This window comes from Microchirus variegatus, assembly GCF_963457635.1.
Source record: "Microchirus variegatus genome assembly, chromosome: 4".
NCBI lineage: Eukaryota > Metazoa > Chordata > Actinopteri > Pleuronectiformes > Soleidae > Microchirus > Microchirus variegatus.
In genome coordinates, this window is record NC_139805.1 from 16,242,053 (window position 1) to 16,262,877 (window position 20,825).

The 20,825-nt window shown below is 41.0% G+C and overlaps 3 protein-coding genes across 4 annotated transcripts; 2 read left to right on the forward strand and 1 right to left on the reverse strand.

Moving 5' to 3' along the window:
- Positions 1 to 250: 250 nt before the first annotated feature.
- LOC310925609 (torsin-1A-interacting protein 2-like) lies at positions 251 to 6,686 on the reverse strand. 2 transcript variants are annotated; one of them, XM_083887592.1, is made up of 9 exons: positions 6,544 to 6,686; positions 6,260 to 6,385; positions 5,810 to 5,857; positions 3,063 to 3,239; positions 2,589 to 2,696; positions 2,350 to 2,493; positions 2,136 to 2,258; positions 1,989 to 2,042; positions 251 to 1,910 (listed from the first exon to the last, which is right to left on the reverse strand). In XM_083887592.1, exons 1-9 carry the CDS (start codon positions 6,617 to 6,619, stop codon positions 1,129 to 1,131), a joined length of 1,638 nt encoding a protein of 545 aa, XP_083743718.1. In that variant the 5' UTR covers positions 6,620 to 6,686; the 3' UTR covers positions 251 to 1,128. The 2 variants fall into 2 exon arrangements, with proteins under 2 accessions (XP_083743718.1, XP_083743717.1); XM_083887591.1 differs by having other exon boundaries at positions 2,589 to 2,726.
- Positions 6,687 to 6,820: 134 nt separating this feature from the next.
- Positions 6,821 to 11,863, forward strand: LOC310925608 (uncharacterized protein). Its single transcript, XM_083887590.1, has 11 exons — positions 6,821 to 6,875; positions 7,277 to 7,371; positions 7,772 to 7,837; positions 7,979 to 8,071; positions 8,269 to 8,430; positions 8,675 to 8,809; positions 8,913 to 8,963; positions 9,161 to 9,322; positions 9,572 to 9,706; positions 9,942 to 10,106; positions 10,207 to 11,863. The coding sequence occupies exons 2-11, from the start codon at positions 7,302 to 7,304 to the stop codon at positions 10,965 to 10,967; spliced, it is 1,800 nt and encodes a 599-aa protein (XP_083743716.1). The 5' UTR covers positions 6,821 to 6,875; positions 7,277 to 7,301; the 3' UTR covers positions 10,968 to 11,863.
- Positions 11,864 to 12,286: 423 nt separating this feature from the next.
- Positions 12,287 to 20,612, forward strand: olfml2ba (olfactomedin-like 2Ba). Its single transcript, XM_083887587.1, has 8 exons — positions 12,287 to 12,642; positions 12,772 to 13,035; positions 13,306 to 13,413; positions 15,486 to 15,647; positions 16,818 to 17,028; positions 17,198 to 18,130; positions 19,355 to 19,531; positions 19,603 to 20,612. The coding sequence occupies exons 1-8, from the start codon at positions 12,481 to 12,483 to the stop codon at positions 20,205 to 20,207; spliced, it is 2,622 nt and encodes an 873-aa protein (XP_083743713.1). The 5' UTR covers positions 12,287 to 12,480; the 3' UTR covers positions 20,208 to 20,612.
- Positions 20,613 to 20,825: the final 213 nt, after the last annotated feature.

Here is a 20,825-nt window from a genome sequence, read left to right on the forward strand (position 1 = left end):
CGTGTGTTTAGAACATTCCTTTAACTACGCCCACATTTCTGAGCAGAGACAATTCTCCTGACTCACAACTCGCCAAGTCAACATTGTTCCAAATGTATACAAGCACATACATAAAGCAAGCAATTATGGTTAAGACAACTAAATACATTGTCTTGTATCAAAATAATCTTTATTGAAAATATCCAGGCCCTCATGAGCGACGCAAAATTCATCACAGAATATCAACATAAGAGGAATGAGAGATATCATTTTCAAATTCAAATTTACAAATTACAAAGTCGAACTATCAGCAAGTAAGCATGTTTGAATACGGTCACATGACTATGAACGAGTGTTTCAGTGCTTTTTAATTCATGCCTGATTTCCCCCCACGGGTGTTTAAGGCACATTTTGTGATATTTACTCAAAGCATTTGTAATAATTCAGAACCTGTGACTTAAAGTTGAAAACACTGCAAGAGCATTTCAGTGAATAATGTAGTTTGACGAAATAAACAGAACAAAAACTAGAAAATATAATTATATCCTTTTTAAAAGCCAGTACTCTTGTTTAAATTGGTAGAACTTTTTAAGTGGCAAACAATCCACAAAAAGAATGAAGTGACACACACATCAATGTACACATTGAAATATAAAACAAGCCATCAATCGTCTCTGAGACTGGAAACATAACAGTAAAATGTGAATGTCTACAAAAGAAAGAAAGAAAAAGCTATTTGCCAACAATTCAACAGAATCTATTTATAGCCTGGAAATGTCTGTTAAAAAGCGATTGAGCCAAGTGCTATGTTTCCTATTGAATGTTAATTCTCCAAGACTGAGACTATGTACCGAATCCCCTTCTTTGGAAGTAAAATGATGCTGCAACGACATTGTTCTATCATTATGCAAAGCCTGTACAAGAACACGCGTTTAAAAACGGTGATAAACATCTTGTAAAAAATTCAACTGAATCAGATCTCTCTGACAGAGAGCGATTAATACCCATTTGAAATAACTAAAATCAAGTCTATATGTGAAATACCACAGCACACACATATTTCAAACTTCCATGTGTCTTATAAGTCCTGCTCAGTGTCAAATGATCCAAAATGGAATCCTGACTCTTTTCCGAATTGCCAGCTTTGCCTCATCTGCACCCTTTTTGCTCTACTTCCTTCTCATACACCACAGGCAAGATGAGGTGCGAGATGCGACTCCACAGACCTCCGAACTTGTCAATGTCCATCTCATTAAAGGAAGCTTGGCTGCTGGAGCTGACAAACCTCTCCTTGACATAGTCCTGGACCATCTCCTCCACATCCTTCATACTCTGCTGACTGCTCAGCTCGTCCTGAGGCAGTAGCACAGTAAACAACAGGAACACGCGCTTATATGCTGCACTCTCATGGTCGCAGTAGCGATAAAAAATTAGGGTGGAACCCGGAGGCAGTTCCTCAAGGCGATGAATGACTGCAACAGGTTTATCACCCTCAAAGGCTTTCTTTAGCTTGCTATCAATGTCCAATTTTACTATGTCGCTGTCCTGGCCAGCTCTGCTGGCTCCATCAATGTAGAGGACCGTGCCATTGAGGGCAGAGGAGAAAGAGGAAGCCAGGCTCTGAGCAAGGCAGTGCAGTGTCCTCTCAGCCCTGCGGCCAGCGGTAATGATCAGACTCACCGGCTCAGTGGGATGGGCTGTTCTGAGGTGCTTTTCCAGGTGAATTTTGCTTCGCTTCCACAAGTCAGACCGCTGACTTGGGAATTGAGTTTCAAGAAGAGACAACTGATCTGCAAACATGTCTAGCTTCACGGCACTGGTTGAATGACTTCCACGATCTCCATGGTGGAGAGGGATTTTCTTGACCGCCAACAAGACAGCAGAACTTAGCAGCACCAGCAGAACCACACGACATAAATACCACATAAAACCTGAAAGGACATTAAGCAAACTTAGTACTGCAAATAATGTAGACAACGTATCTTCTGGTGTAAATATAGCATAATCACCTCGAGAGGAATATCCAGAGGTTGTCTTGATGACTTTGTTTTTTTTTACCTGTTCTGGAAGAGAAAAGCTCATTCATGCATTGTCACATACAATCAAGAATTACATTGCATTATGTCAAGAGTAAAATTCATTTAAAAGTGTAATACCTTGCTTCTTAGACCTGACAGGTTCTTTTTTAATTGGAATGTTATTTAAACGGTGGTGAACTGTGGTGGAATCCTCCGGCCATCGATACACACTTGCGCTGAGGCCTTTCCCTGTGAGCAAATCTAATAAGTAGAAATATACATTTTTTAAAAAGTGATCAGTGGAATTTTCTTGAAAAAAAACCTGCATTAAGAATGAAAATGTGTACAGTACCAGCTGTACTGGTCACGGACGTCCTCCAAATCTGGCGCTCAGGTATGCTGGAGACCTGGACCGGAGCATCTTGCCTGTTTGGCAGTGGCCTGGCTGGTGCTACAGGCTTGGTGGAAGGTGGTGTTTTTTTGGTTGGTGGTTTTTCTGAACACAAACAAACCAGATTAGGACAACTGTATTATCCCACCCCCCTTAATGTAATCATTACCATACACAATACATTCACTGCATTTTCATACCTGTTGTTGTTTTCTTCACATCTGCATCTTTAATTACAGCACAGGGTTGGCAGCGTTCAATGAGCACTACCGAGGGGATTAATGTGACTTCTCCAGCAGCGCCTGTTTCTAACACAGGGAAATTCACAGTGGCAAATCCTGTGAAAATCCATGTAACTGGTGTGAAAAATTGTTTTAAAATGTCCACAACTCATGGTGCATCTGTTATTTGATAGTGCTCACACACACAACAGCAGCAGGATAAAAAAAACAAAACACATCTAATTAGTGATTAATGATGCGCTTATGAGATTAGTATCATTAAAACACTACACTGACACTTATCACTTGACTCACAGCATGACGGATATCCTCATTATTACTAATTTATGAGGCAAATAGGCCAAATATTGCCTGCATCATTTCAGAAGCTGTCATTTTTACATCACTGTATCATTGTCGTCATCACAGTGTCAAAGGTAATAAAACACAAACCTTGGCATACTATGGGTGGACAAGTGTCATGTGATAAATCCTCCATGGGTGAGTCCACTTCCAGGTCTGTATTTTTCATCATATTTTCAGCCGACTCCTGAACCTCCATCTCATTCCCATCACCACGGCTGCCGACTGCTCTTGCTTTCTCCAGTCGCCTCTTTTTGCTCGGGCACTCTGTGGAGGAGGGAATTAAATAATTACATCGTTTTTTTTTTTTTTTTTAAACGTCACTTTTTTCTATAGCACATTTATAGCTAAAATACAGTGTCTTATAATCCCTTATGTGCTAGGCACTATTGAGTGAGTGGATGACACTCTGCCTAACCCACACATTCTCGGAGTCTTCAGCACCGAATATCTCGTCTAAACTGGAGACAATTATTCTCCATTATTATTTTTCTCCATGCCTGTCTTTGAACTGCCTTGCTGATTTATGTCCTGTGGGAGGAAAATTGCAGGAAAAGGTCAACACTCTGCAACACTAATTTCTGCTGCAAGGCATCTCTCAATCAGAAACAATAACACACAACCGAGTTTGATGATGCCATGAAACAGCAGGTAATTACGGTAATTGTCCAGGGAGACTTTCAGTTACATTAGTGACAAATACACTCAATAAAATTAAACGGACAACACACTGGCTACTTGAAGAGGTGCTGATTATTTCCTTGCAAAAATCACATTTTCTCTTTAAGGGTTGGTAAAATACTATATTTGTTTCTGCTGAAAAAATACACTTTCGACAGACTCTTCGTTCTTCTGTTTGGTTTCAAGACTGTTTATGTAATACTTGTACGTTTGTCTAATTTTAGAAATGCTGTGGAAGCGGTTGGCATAGTATTGCCGTTTCAGAATGTTTCCCGAATATTTCATTTTTTTCCCTTATACATTTTCATTTGAAGCATATTTTCCCCTTTCTTTCCTTTTTTTTAAATCTTTGATTTGAGGCACTTTTCTTTTTTGAAAGCATTTATCTCCTTTCTTTTATTTCCAGAGTGTTAGACAGTTTATATCAGTTAACACATTATTAAACGTATCACTGACAGGCATACCTTTCAGAGCAGATGCATTAGAAACACAGAAAGCTGACATCACATAATGGGAAGAAAATTAAACTGGTTTCACTCTGTGGTTACGATCTTGATACAGATTCATCTCTGTCCTATTCACACTGTTAATGAGGAGAAGACGGAGGATCTACAGACTCAATGATCAACTTACTGATCTGAGGACCGGCACTTTCATCACGGATTGCTGTACGCCGAGACGCTTGCCTCGTCTGCCTCTTGGGCTTTGTAGACTGAGACACTTTACTGTTTTTAGGCATGGTTGTTGGTTGGTGGCATAGTATCTGAAAAGGGTCTTCTTTATGTATCGCGTAATCAATGCCTCATTTTTTTCTATCCTTTGTTCAATGTTGTCCTTTTATCTTTGCTTTGATATGTGCTTGATTACTTACACATGAGAAGGGACTGCTTATTAGAACTCTGAGCTGCAATTAATTTAGTCCTGGTGAACAACAGATTTAAGATTTATATTATGAGACTTACAAGGTCTTTTCTTCTATAGGTATTTGGTATCCAATAGCTCTTTTTCTAGCATTTGTTCAGTGTTCTCCTTGTGATTTCTTAGGAGGGCAGCATTGTACCTCTGTTTTACATTTCAATCTATACTATGAACTATAATGAAACAATTAACATCCACAAGAAGATGGCCTCTAACGATGACCTGCTGAGTAATACACGATTACTCAGCAGGTCACGAGAAGCTTGAGAAATACCAAAAGCTAAGAGAGGAGCTAAAGAATATGTGGGGATTAAAGGCAACTGTGGCCCCGGTGATATGAACTCTAGGGGTTGTAACCTCCAAACTAGGAGAGGGACTCCAACAGATTCCAGGAACAACAATGCCACAGCACTTTTGGCACACTAGATGGTATATAGCGCCAGAGATGCTAAATGTTACCAAACCTAAAAAGCCTCACAACCCCATTCATAAACATATTGACCAGAGGAGAAGCAAAACAAGGGTTTGGAGTGGAGATGCCAACCGACCATGACAGACATACGGATACTTTTCTCCCGATCAGGGAGGCAAAATGGGAGACTTCAGCCAAGGTTAGCTAACCCTCACTCACTCACTCTCTCTCTCTCTCTCATACCATACACTTTGTCCATTTATGTTATAATAGACCATTTTTATGGTCTATATGGCAAATTGAGCACCCTAAATTGACCGTAGGTGTGAATGTGAGAGTGGATGATTGTTTGTCTCTGTGGCCCTGTGATGGACTGGTCACCTGTCCAGGGTGTGCCCCGCCTTTCGCCCTATGCCAGCTGGGATTGACACCAGCAACCCACCACGACCTTCACGTGGAGCGGTAGAAGATGGATGAACAGTTTAAGACCGGTGTATTGGTAGGGTACCATGTTTCCGAAAATCTGGCAGACATTCCCCCGCAATGTTTTAAATGTGTCATACAAAAACTGTTTTAAACATTAAAGGTCACTGTCGTACGTTCATTTTTCATATATTATGTCGTCTTCAATGAAGGTAAAGTTTATCTTATTTGTTTACCAGAACCAAAGGTCATCCCAAAAGCTTTTTGTCAAATTACAATAGAAAAACAAAAGCTCAACTGCCTCGATGTTTAAGTTACATAGTACACACGTTAGATTTTTACATTTAACACTTGCTGTAAAGAAAAAAACAATAAATATGTACTGTTAAGAAGAGCATCTCACCTTCGTCCTCTGACCCATCCTCCTCCTTTTCTCTGGAACCATTGACGGCTGCAACAGGAGCTTTGTCTAATTAGTGATTAATGATGCGCTTATGAGATTAGTATCATTAAAACACTACACTGACACTTATCACTTGACTCACAGCATGACAGATATCCTCATTATTACTAATTTATGAGGCAAATAGGCCAAATATTGCCTGCATCATTTCAGAAGCTGTCATTTTTACATCACTGTATCATTGTCGTCATCACAGTGTCAAAGGTAATAAAACACAAACCTTGGCATACTAAACGTCACTTTTTTCTATAGCACATTTATAGCTAAAATACAGTGTCTTGTAATCCCTTATGTGCTAGGCACTATTGAGTGAGTGGATGACACTCTGCCTAACCCACACATTCTCGGGGCTATGTTACTTAAACATCGAGGTTAAGAAGAGCATCTCACCTTCGTCCTCTGACCCATCCTCCTCCTTTTCTCTGGAACCATTGACGGCTGCAACAGGAGCTTTGTTACCTGAGCTCCTCTGTGTTCTCTTCAGTGGCCCCCGAGCGGTCACCTCAAAACCCGATGCTACAGAAGGAAGATGATGAAATGTGAATAAGTCATACATATCATGTCAACTAATTGAAACACAAAATGACTACACGTACAAAGTAAAGCTACACATGGTGGTTTTGTTAGTAAACTTTGGGTGAGCTAGCTCGACGGCTAAGCTCCCCGACACTTACCTTTGTTACTGGAGGAGTGTCTCGTCGATCTCCTCAGGGGACGAGGGTCCTTATTCTCAGAAATATTTGCATCCATGTGTAATTGTAACTCGACGTTGTGACACTAAAAACACGAGTTACATAGTACAAGTAAATACATCCCGTGAACGGAGAGATTTTGAGACCGGACGGTACGGCACCACTGACCGGAAACTATCTAATCGGAAACAAGGGCAGGACTGAAGGTTCCGCCCGAATAATGCGATCGGAGTGTGTCTGCGCGAAAACACAGGGGTGACAAGGAAACTACACAAAGGACGTTTCCAGTGGCGATATGATCGACGAATTCCCTGGTAAACACGTGTATTTATCTGTATATATTGTTCTAACTGGACGATAACACAAATCAACGGATATGGAGACTATTGTTTTGCTAACCGCTAGCTAGCTTAAATTGTCTGTCACACAACCTTCTGCTAGCTTGTTAGTTAACCAGCAGTTCACATATTATGCATGTTAATAGTTTGTCGGGCGAGTTTTCTTGCGAAATATTGTCATTTAACCTCAACTTTATAGTTGACAGTGGTTACTGAACACTTGAGAAGTGAAAACAACACCGAGAGATTGATTGTCATGATAAATCGGGCCACATCAGCAGTTCAATGAGGACTCTGACCATTTGCCGAAATGGAATGGTATACTATCAGATGTTACATGCCCTGTTGCATCAAACGTTGCATTTGTTTTGTACCAGCTTTGAAAACATCCAATCAACCATCATGAATGAAGTGGCTCCACGCAAAGGAACGGGAGAGGAAGACTCTGATACTCGTCAGCAGCTGCCAACAGGTACTGGAATAGATTCCATATAACTCACTGGCCACATAATTAGGTACACAGGATATTTAATATAGTGTCAGGAGTGGCATCCGGTGTGGTCCTCTACTGCTGTAGCCCATCATCTTCAAAGTTTGACAGTTTGAAAGAGATGGTCTTTTGCAAACCTGAGTTGCAACAAGTGCTGACTAGTACCCGTTGAGATCGAAAATCAAAGCAGTCGCTCTTAATAGTCATTGTTTATCATCTTGCTGCAAAACTCATCCTGCATTTTCCTGAACACTTGCACAAATCATATATCAAAATATGTGGCCCATCTGGGAATGAGGAGCTGTGGCTGTACAGTAAGAACAACTAAACTACCGTGGAGTGTGTATTGAACACAAAATATTTTCTCTGCTTTTTCCTACAGATACCAGTAAAGTCCAACATGACCCAGGTAAAGAGCACCAACAGGAGGAGAGTGAACACTCAGGAGGTAAACAATTCAAGCAAGGTCAATAGTATAGTAATATTATTCCATTAAGTGATACGAGTCATAATATCGATATTATATTATTCGTTTCCTCGATGCGCAATACGTATTTAATACATTACACATCTTCTGTCGCCCAACCAGATTTAGCTTCTTCATTGATGACAACAACAACAACAACAACAGAAGAGAGCAACATTGATAACAGCGAAACCACAGATCAGACTGATGATACAAGTAAGTAACATAATCTTAATAATCTTTTGTTATTTACTTGTTTGGTAGAGGATACCATATGTTGAAGTTATTGTGACCATGAACCATATCTGAAGACTGAAGCAGAAATAAAAATATTTTCTTGAAAACTGAAAACTGAAACCGCTTCAGTCAGACTATACCCTGGATGACACTTCATTTGCCATTTTTTATTACAGGCAGTGGTTCACCTGAAGACGACGAGACTGTGCTTATCAAAGGATCTCCTCTACATGAAGACAGCACGACCACTCCTCAGGCTAAAGACAGTAATGACGATGGTGATCACAACAAAGAGTTGAGCGCAACATTGCAGCCAACCATAAAACCTGAGATTCCTTGTGAGTTTTTCCTTGTAAAGTTCTTATGACAAATAATTCAGAACTATAATTTCTATTAATAGAAATTATCAATGTTATAAATTATATAAATTATTATTTTTTACATAACAAAAAAAGGGATTTTGTTTGTCTGTTTCATGTTTGTCCGAATGAACAATTACAGCGAGTAGCATCGATTTTTACACGTGTTTGTGTTTTGTAGAGCCACTCATGACAGAGCTAAAGTCCATTTATTTTTTTGTAGTAAGAAACCTCACTGGGCAGAAGAAAGAGACAGAAACAACTGGTTTAACATCCCTGGGTGATGAAGTGAATGACCAAGGAGATCAACCCAAAGTGAGTCTCGTTCAGGAATCATCAGCTGTTGGAGCTGGAGGGGGTGAGTCTAACTTGTTTTCTGAAATTATAATGACTGTTCCTCCTTTATATTATTAATTGAGCTTTTGGGTTCAACTGTCCAACAACAACAACAACAACAACAGAAGAGAGCAACATTGATAACAGTGAAACCACAGATCAGACTGATGATACAAGTAAGTAACATAATCTTAATAATCTTTTGTTATTTACTTGTTTGGTAGAGGATACCATATGTTGAAGTTATTGTGACCATGAACCATATCTGAAGACTGAAGCAGAAATAAAAATATTTTCTTGAAAACTGAAAACTGAAACCGCTTCAGTCAGACTATACCCTGGATGACACTTCATTTGCCATTTTTTATTACAGGCAGTGGTTCACCTGAAGACGACGAGACTGTGCTTATCAAAGGATCTCCTCTACATGAAGACAGCACGACCACTCCTCAGGCTAAAGACAGTAATGATGATGGTGATCACAACAAAGAGTTGAGCGCAACGTTGCAGCCAACCATAAAACCTGAGATTCCTTGTGAGTTTTTCCCTGTAAAGTTCTTATGACATATAATTCAGAACTATAATTTCTATTAATAGAAATGATCAATGTTATAAATTATATAAATTATTATTTTTTTACATAACAAAAAAAGGGACTTTGTTTGTCTGTTTCATGTTTGTCCGAATGAACAATTACAGCGAGTAGCATCGATTTTAATTTACACGTGTTCGTGTTTTGTAGAGCCACTCATGACAGAGCTAAAGTCCATTTATTTTTTTGTAGTAAGCAACCTCACTGGGCAGAAGAAAGAGACAGAAACAACTGGTTTAACATCCCTGGGTGATGAAGCGAATGACCAAGGAGATCAACCCAAAGTGAGTCTCGTTCAGGAATCATCAGCTGTTGGAGCTGGAGGCGGTGAGTCTAACTTGTTTTCTGAAATTATAATGACTGTTCCTCCTTTATATTATTAATTGAGCTTTTGGGTTCAACTGTCCAATTGTATCCGATGTATTCATATCCACTCTGTTCCAGTTTAATACATAATTCATGCATTAAATGGGAAGAATTTTAGTGATCACACATTTGTAGCTGTGGTGTTGTCGTTTTGTTTATTTTTTTATATTTCTGTTAATGTGTGTTGTCCCCTAAGATAATGGAAGAAGCCCAGAGCCCGATTCCTCAGCGAAGAAAGACCCAGAGGAGGAGGAAGAGAATGAGGAGGAACATGTACAGAGACAAGATGTTGAAAACATTGGCCCCATTATCCAAGAGGCAGCTGAATCCACATTTACAGTTGTTACTAGATTCCTTAGAGGTAATCTTTGTCTTTATCTTCTATCTCCTCCTGTTCGTTTTGATCGAAAATTCATAATAAAATACTGATTAAGACAAAATGTGTGCTCTTCTCTTCACAGAACATGTAATATTCCTGATTCCAGTGGTTTTAGCGATTGTTGTTGCTGTCTTCCTGATGACTCCCCATCAGCCTGAGTCTCCACCTCAGATAAACAACGTAGACATCCTCCTCAGGCAGATGGACAAAGTAAAGACTTGGTTCCCTCATCAGCGTGCTGAGCTCTGGAAAAGGAGCAAGATCCACCTGAAGAGGCACCTCCAGACAGCTCAGCCCACAGCACCTGTAAATCTCATCCTAACTGCGGGCCTCAGAGGCGAGAGGACGCTGCACTGCCTGGCTCAGAGCCTGGCCTCTGCTTTCTCTTTTGCCGTCAACGCCTCTGTCCTCCACATCGATGGAGCCGGCACATCCAGCCAGGACAGCGACCAGGTCAAACTGGACATTGACAGCAAGTTGCAAGGAGCTTTCGAGGGGGACAAACCCGTTGCTGTCATTCACCGCTTTGAGGAGCTGCCTCCAGGCTCCACGCTCATTTTCTATCGCTACTGTGACCACGAGAATGCGGCGTATAAGGGGACTGTACTAATCTTTACGGTGCTGCTGGAGGAAGAAGAGATTCCCGGCAAGATTCCTTTGAACTTTGTGGAGGAGATGGTGGACGACCACCTTAAGAAGAAGTTCCTCTCTCATAGCCGCCCTGTGTCTTTTGACAGGATGGACCTTGATAAGTACGGTGGACTGTGGAGCCGTATTTCTCACCTCATCCTTCCTGTGGCAGCAGAGGAAAGGATAGAATATGAGGGATGCTGGGGCACATAAATAATCACTCTGTCATGTCTTAGCAGGTAGTGAAGTGGTGTTAACAACCCAAAGGTTTCTTACTCTTTTTAAGGTTGCAATAAATGAAGGCATCAAGTGGACATAATTATGCCTTGGGATATTGTCTCATATCTCTGTGGATCATTGAAAATGTTTGATAAAACTAGGGCTGGGTATCAAACTACAGTGGTATCGACTGGGTATCGTGTCCCCTAAGAGCAAAAATGTGTTGTAATTTGACGTAATATTGTGTTGCTGAAGGAAATAATCTCATCAGTGTTGGAGAGGCTCATTAAAATGTGTGTTAGTGTGTCTGAGCTGTATTGTGAGAGGCTCTTGTTTAGTGAGTGAAGTTCTGTCAAGAACATCTTTTTTCACGGAATCAGTGTGAGACGTTGTTCAGTTAAAAGTAATTTAAAATTCACCCTAATGTGTAATGTCTTTTTTTAAAGTTGGATAAATAAAATGAGTAGAGAAAAATATATTTCAGGAACTCATGCCTGAAGTCCAGATAAAGATGTTGACCCCTTAATGGAAACATGTAAATCAATACCCAGCCCTACATAAAATGCAGCAGCACTTTAGTAACTGATTTTCTTTAATTATAGAGAAGTTGTGCTTGATTTAAATTTCTTGGTTGTGAGGATTTTAGAGTATGTATAAATTTGATGGTAGCTGATGTAATGTGTATACATTTTAAAAAGTATTTAATGAAAGGAAATGTAATTCTACGAATCACAGACACAATTATTAATTTGGTATCAGGACATGGGTGTAACTTTGTTTTGTTTCTGTGTGATTGTCAAACCTGTATATGGCACCATCACGTGCCTTACAATAACTTTTCATACACCACTTTCTGTAAATATATGCACATTATGGGAAAATTGTGATGGAGGGGGAAGAAGGAAGCTATTAAATGTGCCTTAAAGTGTAAAATAAATACAAGATTTCAGTTTGCATTGTGTGCCACTTTGTTGCGGACAGAGGGCAGCAGAGCTTCGAGTGAAACCAAACGAATGAACCGTGGTCAAGTCAAAGTGCAACAGGCAGAACAATGTTTTAGAAACAAACTGCAAACAAACTGATCCCCCTACCCCCCACCCACCCCCCGAAAAAATCAAACTGACATCTTAATTCCCAGTTCCATCTAAATTTGTGATTCTAACTTAATAAAGTGCGCGTCGTGGAAGAAGAATTTCGAAGTTAAACCAACCCCTCCTGCATGAGAATGAGATCCGCCTCCTGTCAGCGCTGCTCCAGCAGCAGCAGCAGCAGCAGATGATGCCGGCTGCTCTCCTCTCTGGGTGCGACTCATTTCGCCTTCATCCACATGCGAATGTGAGGGACATGGCACTGCGCAATGATGCGTAATCGTCCGGTGACTCTTTGGATTCACATATCTCACTCTGGAGCTATGCCATTGCATTTGAAACCTAATTAATGAATTGGTGACAGGCATTTTTGCTTGCCTCATTTTTTCTTCTTTCTCTTCGCTCTGTGAGCATCCAACATGTATAATTTATGCGTCGTTGCCCTGGTGTGTTGTGCGTTTTATCCACGGGGCCTTGCCGCGCCACAGCGCGTGGGTGCAGAGCCCGGGTCACAACCTGTGAGCAACAACGACGACAGGCTGCAGGAGGAGATAGAAGGGCAGGAGAGCATCCTCTCCAAGGTAGGGTGGCATTTTCTTTAAAGCCATACAGGATTTATTTGATTTTCTTTTGTGCGTAAAAATGAAAAAAAAAAAGTTTCTTGTTCTGTTTGAGCGTGGTGTAAATCATCTGTCCTCTTCTCTTTGCAGCTGCTGGGTGATTATGACAAAGTTAAAGCCGTCTCGGAGGGCTCTGACTGTGGCTGTAAATGTGTAGTCAGACCCCTGAGCAGGAGCGCCTGTCGGCGGATAGAAGAAGGCACCGCCACGGTGCAGGATTTCTACACCGTGGAGACCATCACATCTGGCCCGGAGTGCAAGTGCGCCTGCATCGCTCCTCCGTCAGCGGTCAACCCCTGCGAGGGCGAGTACAGGCTGAAGAGGCTGAGGGAGGCTGGAAAAGAGAACGTCAAGGTGAAGTGATCCATTTCCCACACAGAGCCACCACACTGGCCACTGTGGATCAGAACCAATATGCTGCACCATTTGGTTTATAGAGAGTCTTGCATCACTGGAAGCATGGATGTCACGTTTTGATAAAATCCGCTGAAGGATAGCGCCTCATTTCATTTCATAACCAGGGATTTAAAGTTGGATGTGCCCATTTTACGCATGGTTTGTTTATGGTAAACCCCCATATATATATATATATATTTTGTGACGGAATCTACTTGATCATTTTAGTTGTCCACCATCCTTGAGCTGCTGGAAGGCTCCTTCTATGGCATGGATCTACTGAAGCTGCACTCCGTCACCAATAAGCTCCTGCAGCGTGTGGAACACATTGAAAAGGTAACAGTGTGTTAATGCTCTTCTGGTTCTGGATCCAGTGGTTCCAGTCAATTCTGAGAAGAATTAGATTCTTTAAATTGAACCAACTTGACTTAATGTAATAGGCCAGCAAAACACCTCCAGTACTACATTAGTAAAGTATTTTTTATATGTAATCATTTCAGCTGCTCACTGTCTGAATGTTTGAATATGAAGTTGAGTCCTCAAGTTGAGGTGGAGTTGTGCTGGAAGTTTGTTGGTTTTCAAACTCCCAACAAATCATATATCACAAGTGAAAGTTGTATGACCAAACTGGTGATACACAAGTCACATAAATACAAACATCAAATACATGACCAAAATACAGAGACCAGCCACAACAATGGACCTGGTGACTGTTTAGAGTGTGAAAGTCTGTGCCCTGTTTTAGAAAGAGTTCATTTTTTGGAATGATCTGTAACGTCATTTAAAAGTTACTCTGAACTTTCACTAATTCACCATAATAACTTCATCAAAAACAAACTGCTCAGCCACAGCAGTAAAACCACTCACTCCTTTTATTTTGCATTGCTCTAACTGAAAACACCAGCATGTCTTAGCTATGAGTCGTTGTTTTAAATTCCAAAATTCTGACTAAAAGCGACTGTATTTTTTAAAGCTAATGTCAAAGACATATTAATTACAATAATAATTTTAATAAAAATTGTCAGGTTAATATAAACATCTTTTATTGCCAACGGCATGAAGGAGTAAAGGAAGTGTCCAGCTGTCTGTGTGATCTCAGTAAAGGATCAAGAACACGGGGAGTGAACCTGTTTTAGCATTTCTCTAATGACGACATTTTGATGCGTCACACAGGGTAAGGCAGAACTTGTAAAACTGTTGGCTGAATTCCATTTAGCTGCTTTTAATTTGAGGCCCCTGGTAATGTACAGCACCTGCTGATTCACTGTCACACTGTTCAATCTTTTTGGGGATATTTGAATAGAAGGAGTTAGAGAGAGAGGAAGATATTATTTCATTTTGGCTAACTAATCTTTAATTATCAACAGATTAGTTAGCCAAACAGAATTTTGAGTTGGCACAACTCTAACTTACAAGTTTGTCTAACAAAATAATATTAGTCGATCTTTTAAAAACTCGAGATCTTTTGTCGGGTTGTAAACTCAAAAATTGATTGCAGTAAGTTGCCTTAAAATGTTGCGTTTTTCTCAACTTTTTCTTTTCTTTTACAGTGTAGGTGTTCGCATTAACAATGGCTTTGTTCAGTTCCTGTAAGTCAGGACTGTGTGACAGAACCAGCAAACATCCCAAACCTGAGGAAGCGAAGTGGAACTCAGCCGCCATCATTCATTTGATTATTTACACCTGTGACCTGTCAAAATGGCTGCTGTGTCTGCCTGAAACAGTTACTCCATTAATCGATTATTAATGAATCCTCAACTATTTTGATAATCGATTCATCGGTTTGAGCGTTTTTCAGTCATTAAAAAAAGTTTTCTGATTCCTCAGATCCTTATATATGAATATTTTTCTGGTTTCTGTGCTCCATATGACAAAGAAATCCTTAAAACGGAATCGTTTTGGTTTGTGGACAAAACAAGACATTTCAGAACATCACTGAAGCACTAATCAACATTTTTCAACATTTAATGACATTTTATGGACCAAATGATTACTCAATAAATTGAGAGAATAATTGGCAGATTAACTGATTATTTTATATATTATTCTACTGTTCTACTAGTCAATGGGTCTTTGATTCTCGCGATTACAAGGGCTATTTCATCTTAAAGGTCCAGTATGTGACAATTAGTGATTTCTAATGTTGAGACTGCAGATTGTAACTAATGGATGACTTCTCTGCTCACCTCTCCCTTTCCCTTTCATACGTGAAATAAACTACCGCTACTTTCAATTGGTACAAATGTCGTCTCAAAATAGTTGTCAATACATATAAAAGGCTTATTCTGCAGCTACAAAAAAATAAAACATTTAAAAAAATAAACCCTTGTAAATGTGACACACCGGACCTTTAACCTCGTGAACAGTATTTCTGTTAATGCCTTTATTTGTCCGTGGCTGCATAAAAGGTGGTGTCTGTGAACAACGCCACAGATGAGGTGAAGCCCCAGGAGACTCCTCCCACTCAGGCAGATGTCACTGAAACCCCGCCCACCACTCCTGCTCACCAGCATCAGGACAAGAAGACAAGCGGTGAGGTCAGTGGAGCAGCAGCACATCAGAACCCACAGGTAAATGACTTTACTTCATCATTACATCATTAGTGTTTGGAATATTACCATCATACTAAAAGCAAATACTTTTTTAATACATATACACTAATTAGTAGGTTTGAAGTTATTCTACATATTTTATTATTACATGAAGTCTGTGAAGTCACTTGTGCAAACCAACTATTACACAGCTTATGTGCCATAATTGGTGCTACTCCCTCATTTTTTTTATGTTTGCAGTTTCATACACAGTTAATGACACGAGAAGGCTGTCATTGGTTTTTAAAAAGTACATTTTAAGCAATTTCAAAACCTATTTATATGAGATTCCTCTGTTGTTTTATATATTGATACTGTCAGAGTGTGATTCAAATCCTGACATCTTCTGCACTAAAAGCTGTTGTGTAGACTGCGGTTGATTTAGATGCAATTAAGAAAACTAGTATACAATAAGTAAGTGGGTTCACATGTTGCTGATTAAGTTGTATTACTTTCAAAATGAAATGAACAACGATGAGTTCTTTCCACAAGCTCCTCCATAAAAATCATTGTCTACATGATTAAATACTAAGAATGTGTGAAGGAGTCCCGGCGGACAAGAGCAGACCTCAGACCAGTGGGCCGTCATCCATTATGTTCTGCAGTGTTGGGTGGATCTGAGTTTGACGCAAGAGATTTATGAGATTTTGCAAGATAACTTGTCAGCGTGTCTAACTATTATTTTTTTGTTTAGTCAGGTGGTGCAAGAAACACAAACGTTCAGATGCTAATTATTTTTTTTGTGAACAAACCATAGGTTAACCAAACACATTTGGGGAAATAAAATAAACAGTTACAGAGTTCACCGAAATATCCACTGATCACATGAATCACCGTTTGGAGAGACTCATGATCTGGTTCAGCAGAGTGAAACATTCTGCCTAAATTTTGGGTGTATTTGCTTTTGAAGGTGTTTCCAAAATAATGTGTTTCATATGATGAGTTGGCTTGTGTACAGTTTACCAGTGTCTCTTTTTGTGTGTTTTTGATGCCAAACAGTGCAATGGTTGTACAAAATCCCCCAAAATGCAATTATTTGTGAAAGGAGAACTCTTATTCTGTCGCATTATGTCACATTAGGCAATATCCGGTATCTGTATGAGTTAGATGTATTATGTATTTATTTTTTATCTGTATTTCCACCAACAGGCAAAGTATGAGGAGAAGCCGACTGAAGAAAACATGTCCTTTTTGCAGATGGATGGCTCGGCTCAGATTATTGAGGTCAAAAAGGTAGCTAACAAGGAGGTTTCTCAAGTATCGAAGGCTGGACCCAATGGCATGATCATTAGAGGAATTACTTTTTACAAATCCGATCCTGAACCAATGGTGGCTGATGATGGGGAACATGGAGAGAACTGTGAGTACACAAGCGCTGCCCTGAAGAGCGTGGTTTTAAAAATCAATAAACTGCCCATTCATCATGTAATTTACATGGTCAGATATGACTTTGCAGATTATATGCTATTGCTTTATCATCATGTCGGGTCTGATATTCCTTGACGAAACGTTTCCATGTCTCTTCTCAGTTTTAGAGTACCATGGATTCAGTGGCGACGGCCCGATCGATCTCTTCATCGAGGAGCGACTTCTTCAGCACCGAGCCCCTCGCCCCAGGATGAGGGCGAGACCGCGATCATTTCGACCAAAGACGGCGTCCCCTTTGCACGTCTCTAAGAAGACTGAGCAGTCGACAAAAACAAAAGAAATCGAGTCCACCTCAGAAACTCACATCCAGTCCATTGGTGTCACTGGATCCACATCACTTTGGTCAACGCGAGCAAACAGTGACACGGCCACGACGACACAAAAAACTACAACCACAGACGGCGAACCTCAGACTACACAAAGAGTCACTGTTGCAAACACTAAACAGACGACCCCCTCGATGAATGACGCAGCCAGCACCCAACCAAGTATCACTGCCAAGCAAACAACCAAGATGACTATGAACACGATTCATCGCCCTGAAGTTACAAGCACAAAGGTAATCCTACCAACATTCACAGCAGAAAATACCTTCGCTACTGTAATGGAAACATCTACCTGGGAACCAAAAGAGCAAATGCACACGACGCCCGGCAGCACAGAGTCTAACCAAGGCACACTTGCACCAAATCCAACCACAGAGGCTTCAACGAACAGCCCAACGTCCACTTACTCCATGACAACCTCCACACCAGTTACCTTCACACAGGCTGCTACCACCGCCACAGAAGAAGAGTCTGCTTCAACTTTGCCTCCAACCACACAGAGACTGACAACTTCAGCCTTGCATTCTTCCGCAGCCGCCACCACGACCATTAGTACCACCACCACCACCGCCAGGACCACAACCACACAGGCTTCTCAAGTCAAACAGAAATACAAAATCAGCTGGGAAGAGAACGAGGGGAAGGAAGAACATCAGGAATTACATGAACCAGTGCTGAGACTGAAGGAGTCTGCTTCAGGAAAACCAGGTAAATAAATGAGATCTTCTTCGTGTCAAATGACAGAAAACAACATGTTTCATTGTGTGAGGTCTAAGTGTGAAGGAATTTATGGTGAGACTGCAGAATGCAAAAACATTCCCTTTCCCATGCAAAGCCCCGGGAACTACGGGATGTTGTTGTCAACAAGTGTGTGAAGTCATCCCTCAACTGATGATGTTTTACGACTCTCACCAGTCCATCACAATCCCACTACATCTGCCATTTCCTCCTCCTTCTTCTTCTTTGTAGGTTTAAGCGGGCACAGTCATTCTTCATTAGTAGCGCAGTAAGCTTCCACTTCCATCAGTGAAACCCACTCTCTGGCTTGTCTTGTTTGTTCTGGCTGTTGTAGAAACAAGGCAGTGCAAGATGGCGGATTTCATTAAAGTATGACCTCTCGCCTCAAGTGAATATACAGGGCTTAGTCTAAAACTATGGACACTTAGCGATATTTTATTCTAAAGTGATTATATCACTTATATCACTTATGGATAGTTTATTCAATTTCTACCTATTAACATAGAAACGGAGATGAAGTCACAGTGAAAGATCCATCTTCTACTGATTTATCCTCCACATGAGGGTCATTGGCACCATTGGCTGGTGCCAATCCCAGCTGACATAGGGCGAAATGCACAGGTCGTCAGTACAGTACGGGACCACAGAAGACCTGGTTTCTGCATGGAGTTTGCATGTTCTCCCCGTGTCCTCTCACAGTCAAAGCTAGCAGATTTGGGGATTAGGCCAAAACACCACACATCGACCGGACGTTGGAGCGATGTAGATGAAAAGTCAAGCACCACTAAATTCGGTCATCATCCTCGGGGGATCATGACTATCTGTGCACTTTTGTGTCATCAATCTGATCGTTTGGACAACAATGGTGGACTAGGTCACAAAAAGAGACCACAGCTACACTGCGTGGTTAAAAATATCTTATCACTAGAAGTAAATATTGCCCAAAAAACCAGAACCCATCATTTGTTGTTACTTGTTTGAAACACCAGTTGTACTGTGAATCGATGTTGAAATCCAGCGTTCTATCATCTGTGACAACCTCACCCTTTCCATGATTCAAGCTGCCTGAAAACAAGAGGCTGTAATTGTTTTCAGACCCTTTGACGTACTGTAGGTCTGGATGATGTTAAACTGTTGAACTTCGAAAATCCTCACTCACAAGTTCTCTTTTTGTTTTTTGTTTTTTTTCCACAGAGGAGTGTAAGGACACTTTGGCAACAATCTCTGAGCCAGTGACTCACAACACCTATGGCAGGAATGAAGGAGCATGGATGAAGGATCCCAAGTCTGATAATGACAAAATCTATGTCACAAACTTTCATTACGGAGACAAACTGCTCGAGTTTCGCAACCTGGAGGTTTTCAAACAACGTAAGAACCAGTCGTCCACTCTGTTGTCTTTTTTGTTAAATGTCATACATAACCATTCTCCCTGTCCCTAGGCCGTTTTACCAACTCCTACAAGCTTCCATACCACTGGATGGGCACTGGCCATGTGGTCTATGACGGCGCCTTCTTCTACAACCGCGCTTTCTCTCGCGACATCATCAAGTATGACCTGCGCCAGCGCCACGTGGCCTCCTGGACCATGCTCCACGACGCGCTGTTCGAAGAGTCATTTTGGCGCAGTCATTCCGACATCGACTTCGCCGTGGACGAGAGCGGCCTGTGGATCATCTACCCAGCGCTGGACGATGAGGGCTTCTTACAGGAAGTGACCGTTTTGAGTCGACTGAACCCCTCGGACCTCAGCATGCAGAGGGAGACCACCTGGAGAACGAGGCTCAGGAGGAACCGCTACGGGAACTGCTTCATCGTATGTGGCGTCCTTTATGCTGTTGACAGCAACAACCAAAGAGAAGCCAACCTGGACTACGCCTTCGACACGCACACAAACACACAGATGATACCCAGAATGCCCTTCATCAACAACTACACCTACATCACACAGATTGACTACAACCCCAAAGAGGGTGTGCTGTATGTATGGGACAATGGACACCAAGTCACGTACAACATTAAGTTTGCTTATGTAGACCCCAAGTAAGGGTTAGAGAGTAGTTATTTTATAAAGCTAATTCTATGGAACTTGTGGATTGTAGATCAGTCCACGTGGCCTTCAGTGTGGAGACAAACGGAGGCCACATGTACATACAGTTGGGTCCAAAGATTGGAGTAGAACCCAACTTTTTATGCTTCGATATATTGTGATAAAATTTGCTTTATCAAGAAATGTTTTACGGACCCTCTGAAATACATGAAACGTTGAGCCCCAAGTTGTAGAATGAATTCCGCAACGGATTTTGTCGAGCCAGCTGAGCTCACACAAATCCCCCAACTGTTGTGGACAAATTCATTCCTTCTGTTTCATACACTTTATTTTCTATTATGATTTTCTTTGCATCGTATGACACAGGTCAGCACTTACTCCCTTCATATCAGACTGCTTTGAAGAGACCACAATAAAGCTTGGAAATACTAAAAGGAAAGTTTCTTCTTTGTCAATTATAGTTTTTCTTATAGAGTTCAGCCCACAGGAAAGGCTGATTCAAGACAGCCTGGCAGGAGAAGACAAAACAAAGAATGGGGCTATTTAATCCTGTAATCTGCTGTTACAGGCAGGTTGGGGAAGATGAAAATACACAGCAACAGTGAATACATTGTA

What these genes read in the sequence shown, in the direction of transcription:
- LOC310925609 (XM_083887591.1), bottom strand. Translation starts at nt 6,619, where the DNA reads ATGGATGCAAATATTTCTGAGAATAAGGACCCTCGTCCCCTGAGGAGA. An exon ending in TCCACCCATAGTATGCCAAG is followed by an intron (nt 2,727 to 3,062) that starts GTTTGTGTTTTA and finishes GGATTTTCACAG; the next exon opens with GATTTGCCACTGTGAATTTC. An exon ending in CTCTGGATATTCCTCTCGAG is followed by an intron (nt 1,911 to 1,988) that starts GTGATTATGCTA and finishes ATGTCCTTTCAG; the next exon opens with GTTTTATGTGGTATTTATGT.
- olfml2ba (XM_083887587.1), top strand. Translation starts at nt 12,481, where the DNA reads ATGTATAATTTATGCGTCGTTGCCCTGGTGTGTTGTGCGTTTTATCCA. An exon ending in AGGAGAGCATCCTCTCCAAG is followed by an intron (nt 12,643 to 12,771) that starts GTAGGGTGGCAT and finishes TTCTCTTTGCAG; the next exon opens with CTGCTGGGTGATTATGACAA. An exon ending in GTGTGGAACACATTGAAAAG is followed by an intron (nt 13,414 to 15,485) that starts GTAACAGTGTGT and finishes GCTGCATAAAAG; the next exon opens with GTGGTGTCTGTGAACAACGC.
- LOC310925608 (XM_083887590.1), top strand. Translation starts at nt 7,302, where the DNA reads ATGAATGAAGTGGCTCCACGCAAAGGAACGGGAGAGGAAGACTCTGAT. An exon ending in AGATCAGACTGATGATACAA is followed by an intron (nt 8,072 to 8,268) that starts GTAAGTAACATA and finishes TTTTTATTACAG; the next exon opens with GCAGTGGTTCACCTGAAGAC. An exon ending in AGATCAGACTGATGATACAA is followed by an intron (nt 8,964 to 9,160) that starts GTAAGTAACATA and finishes TTTTTATTACAG; the next exon opens with GCAGTGGTTCACCTGAAGAC.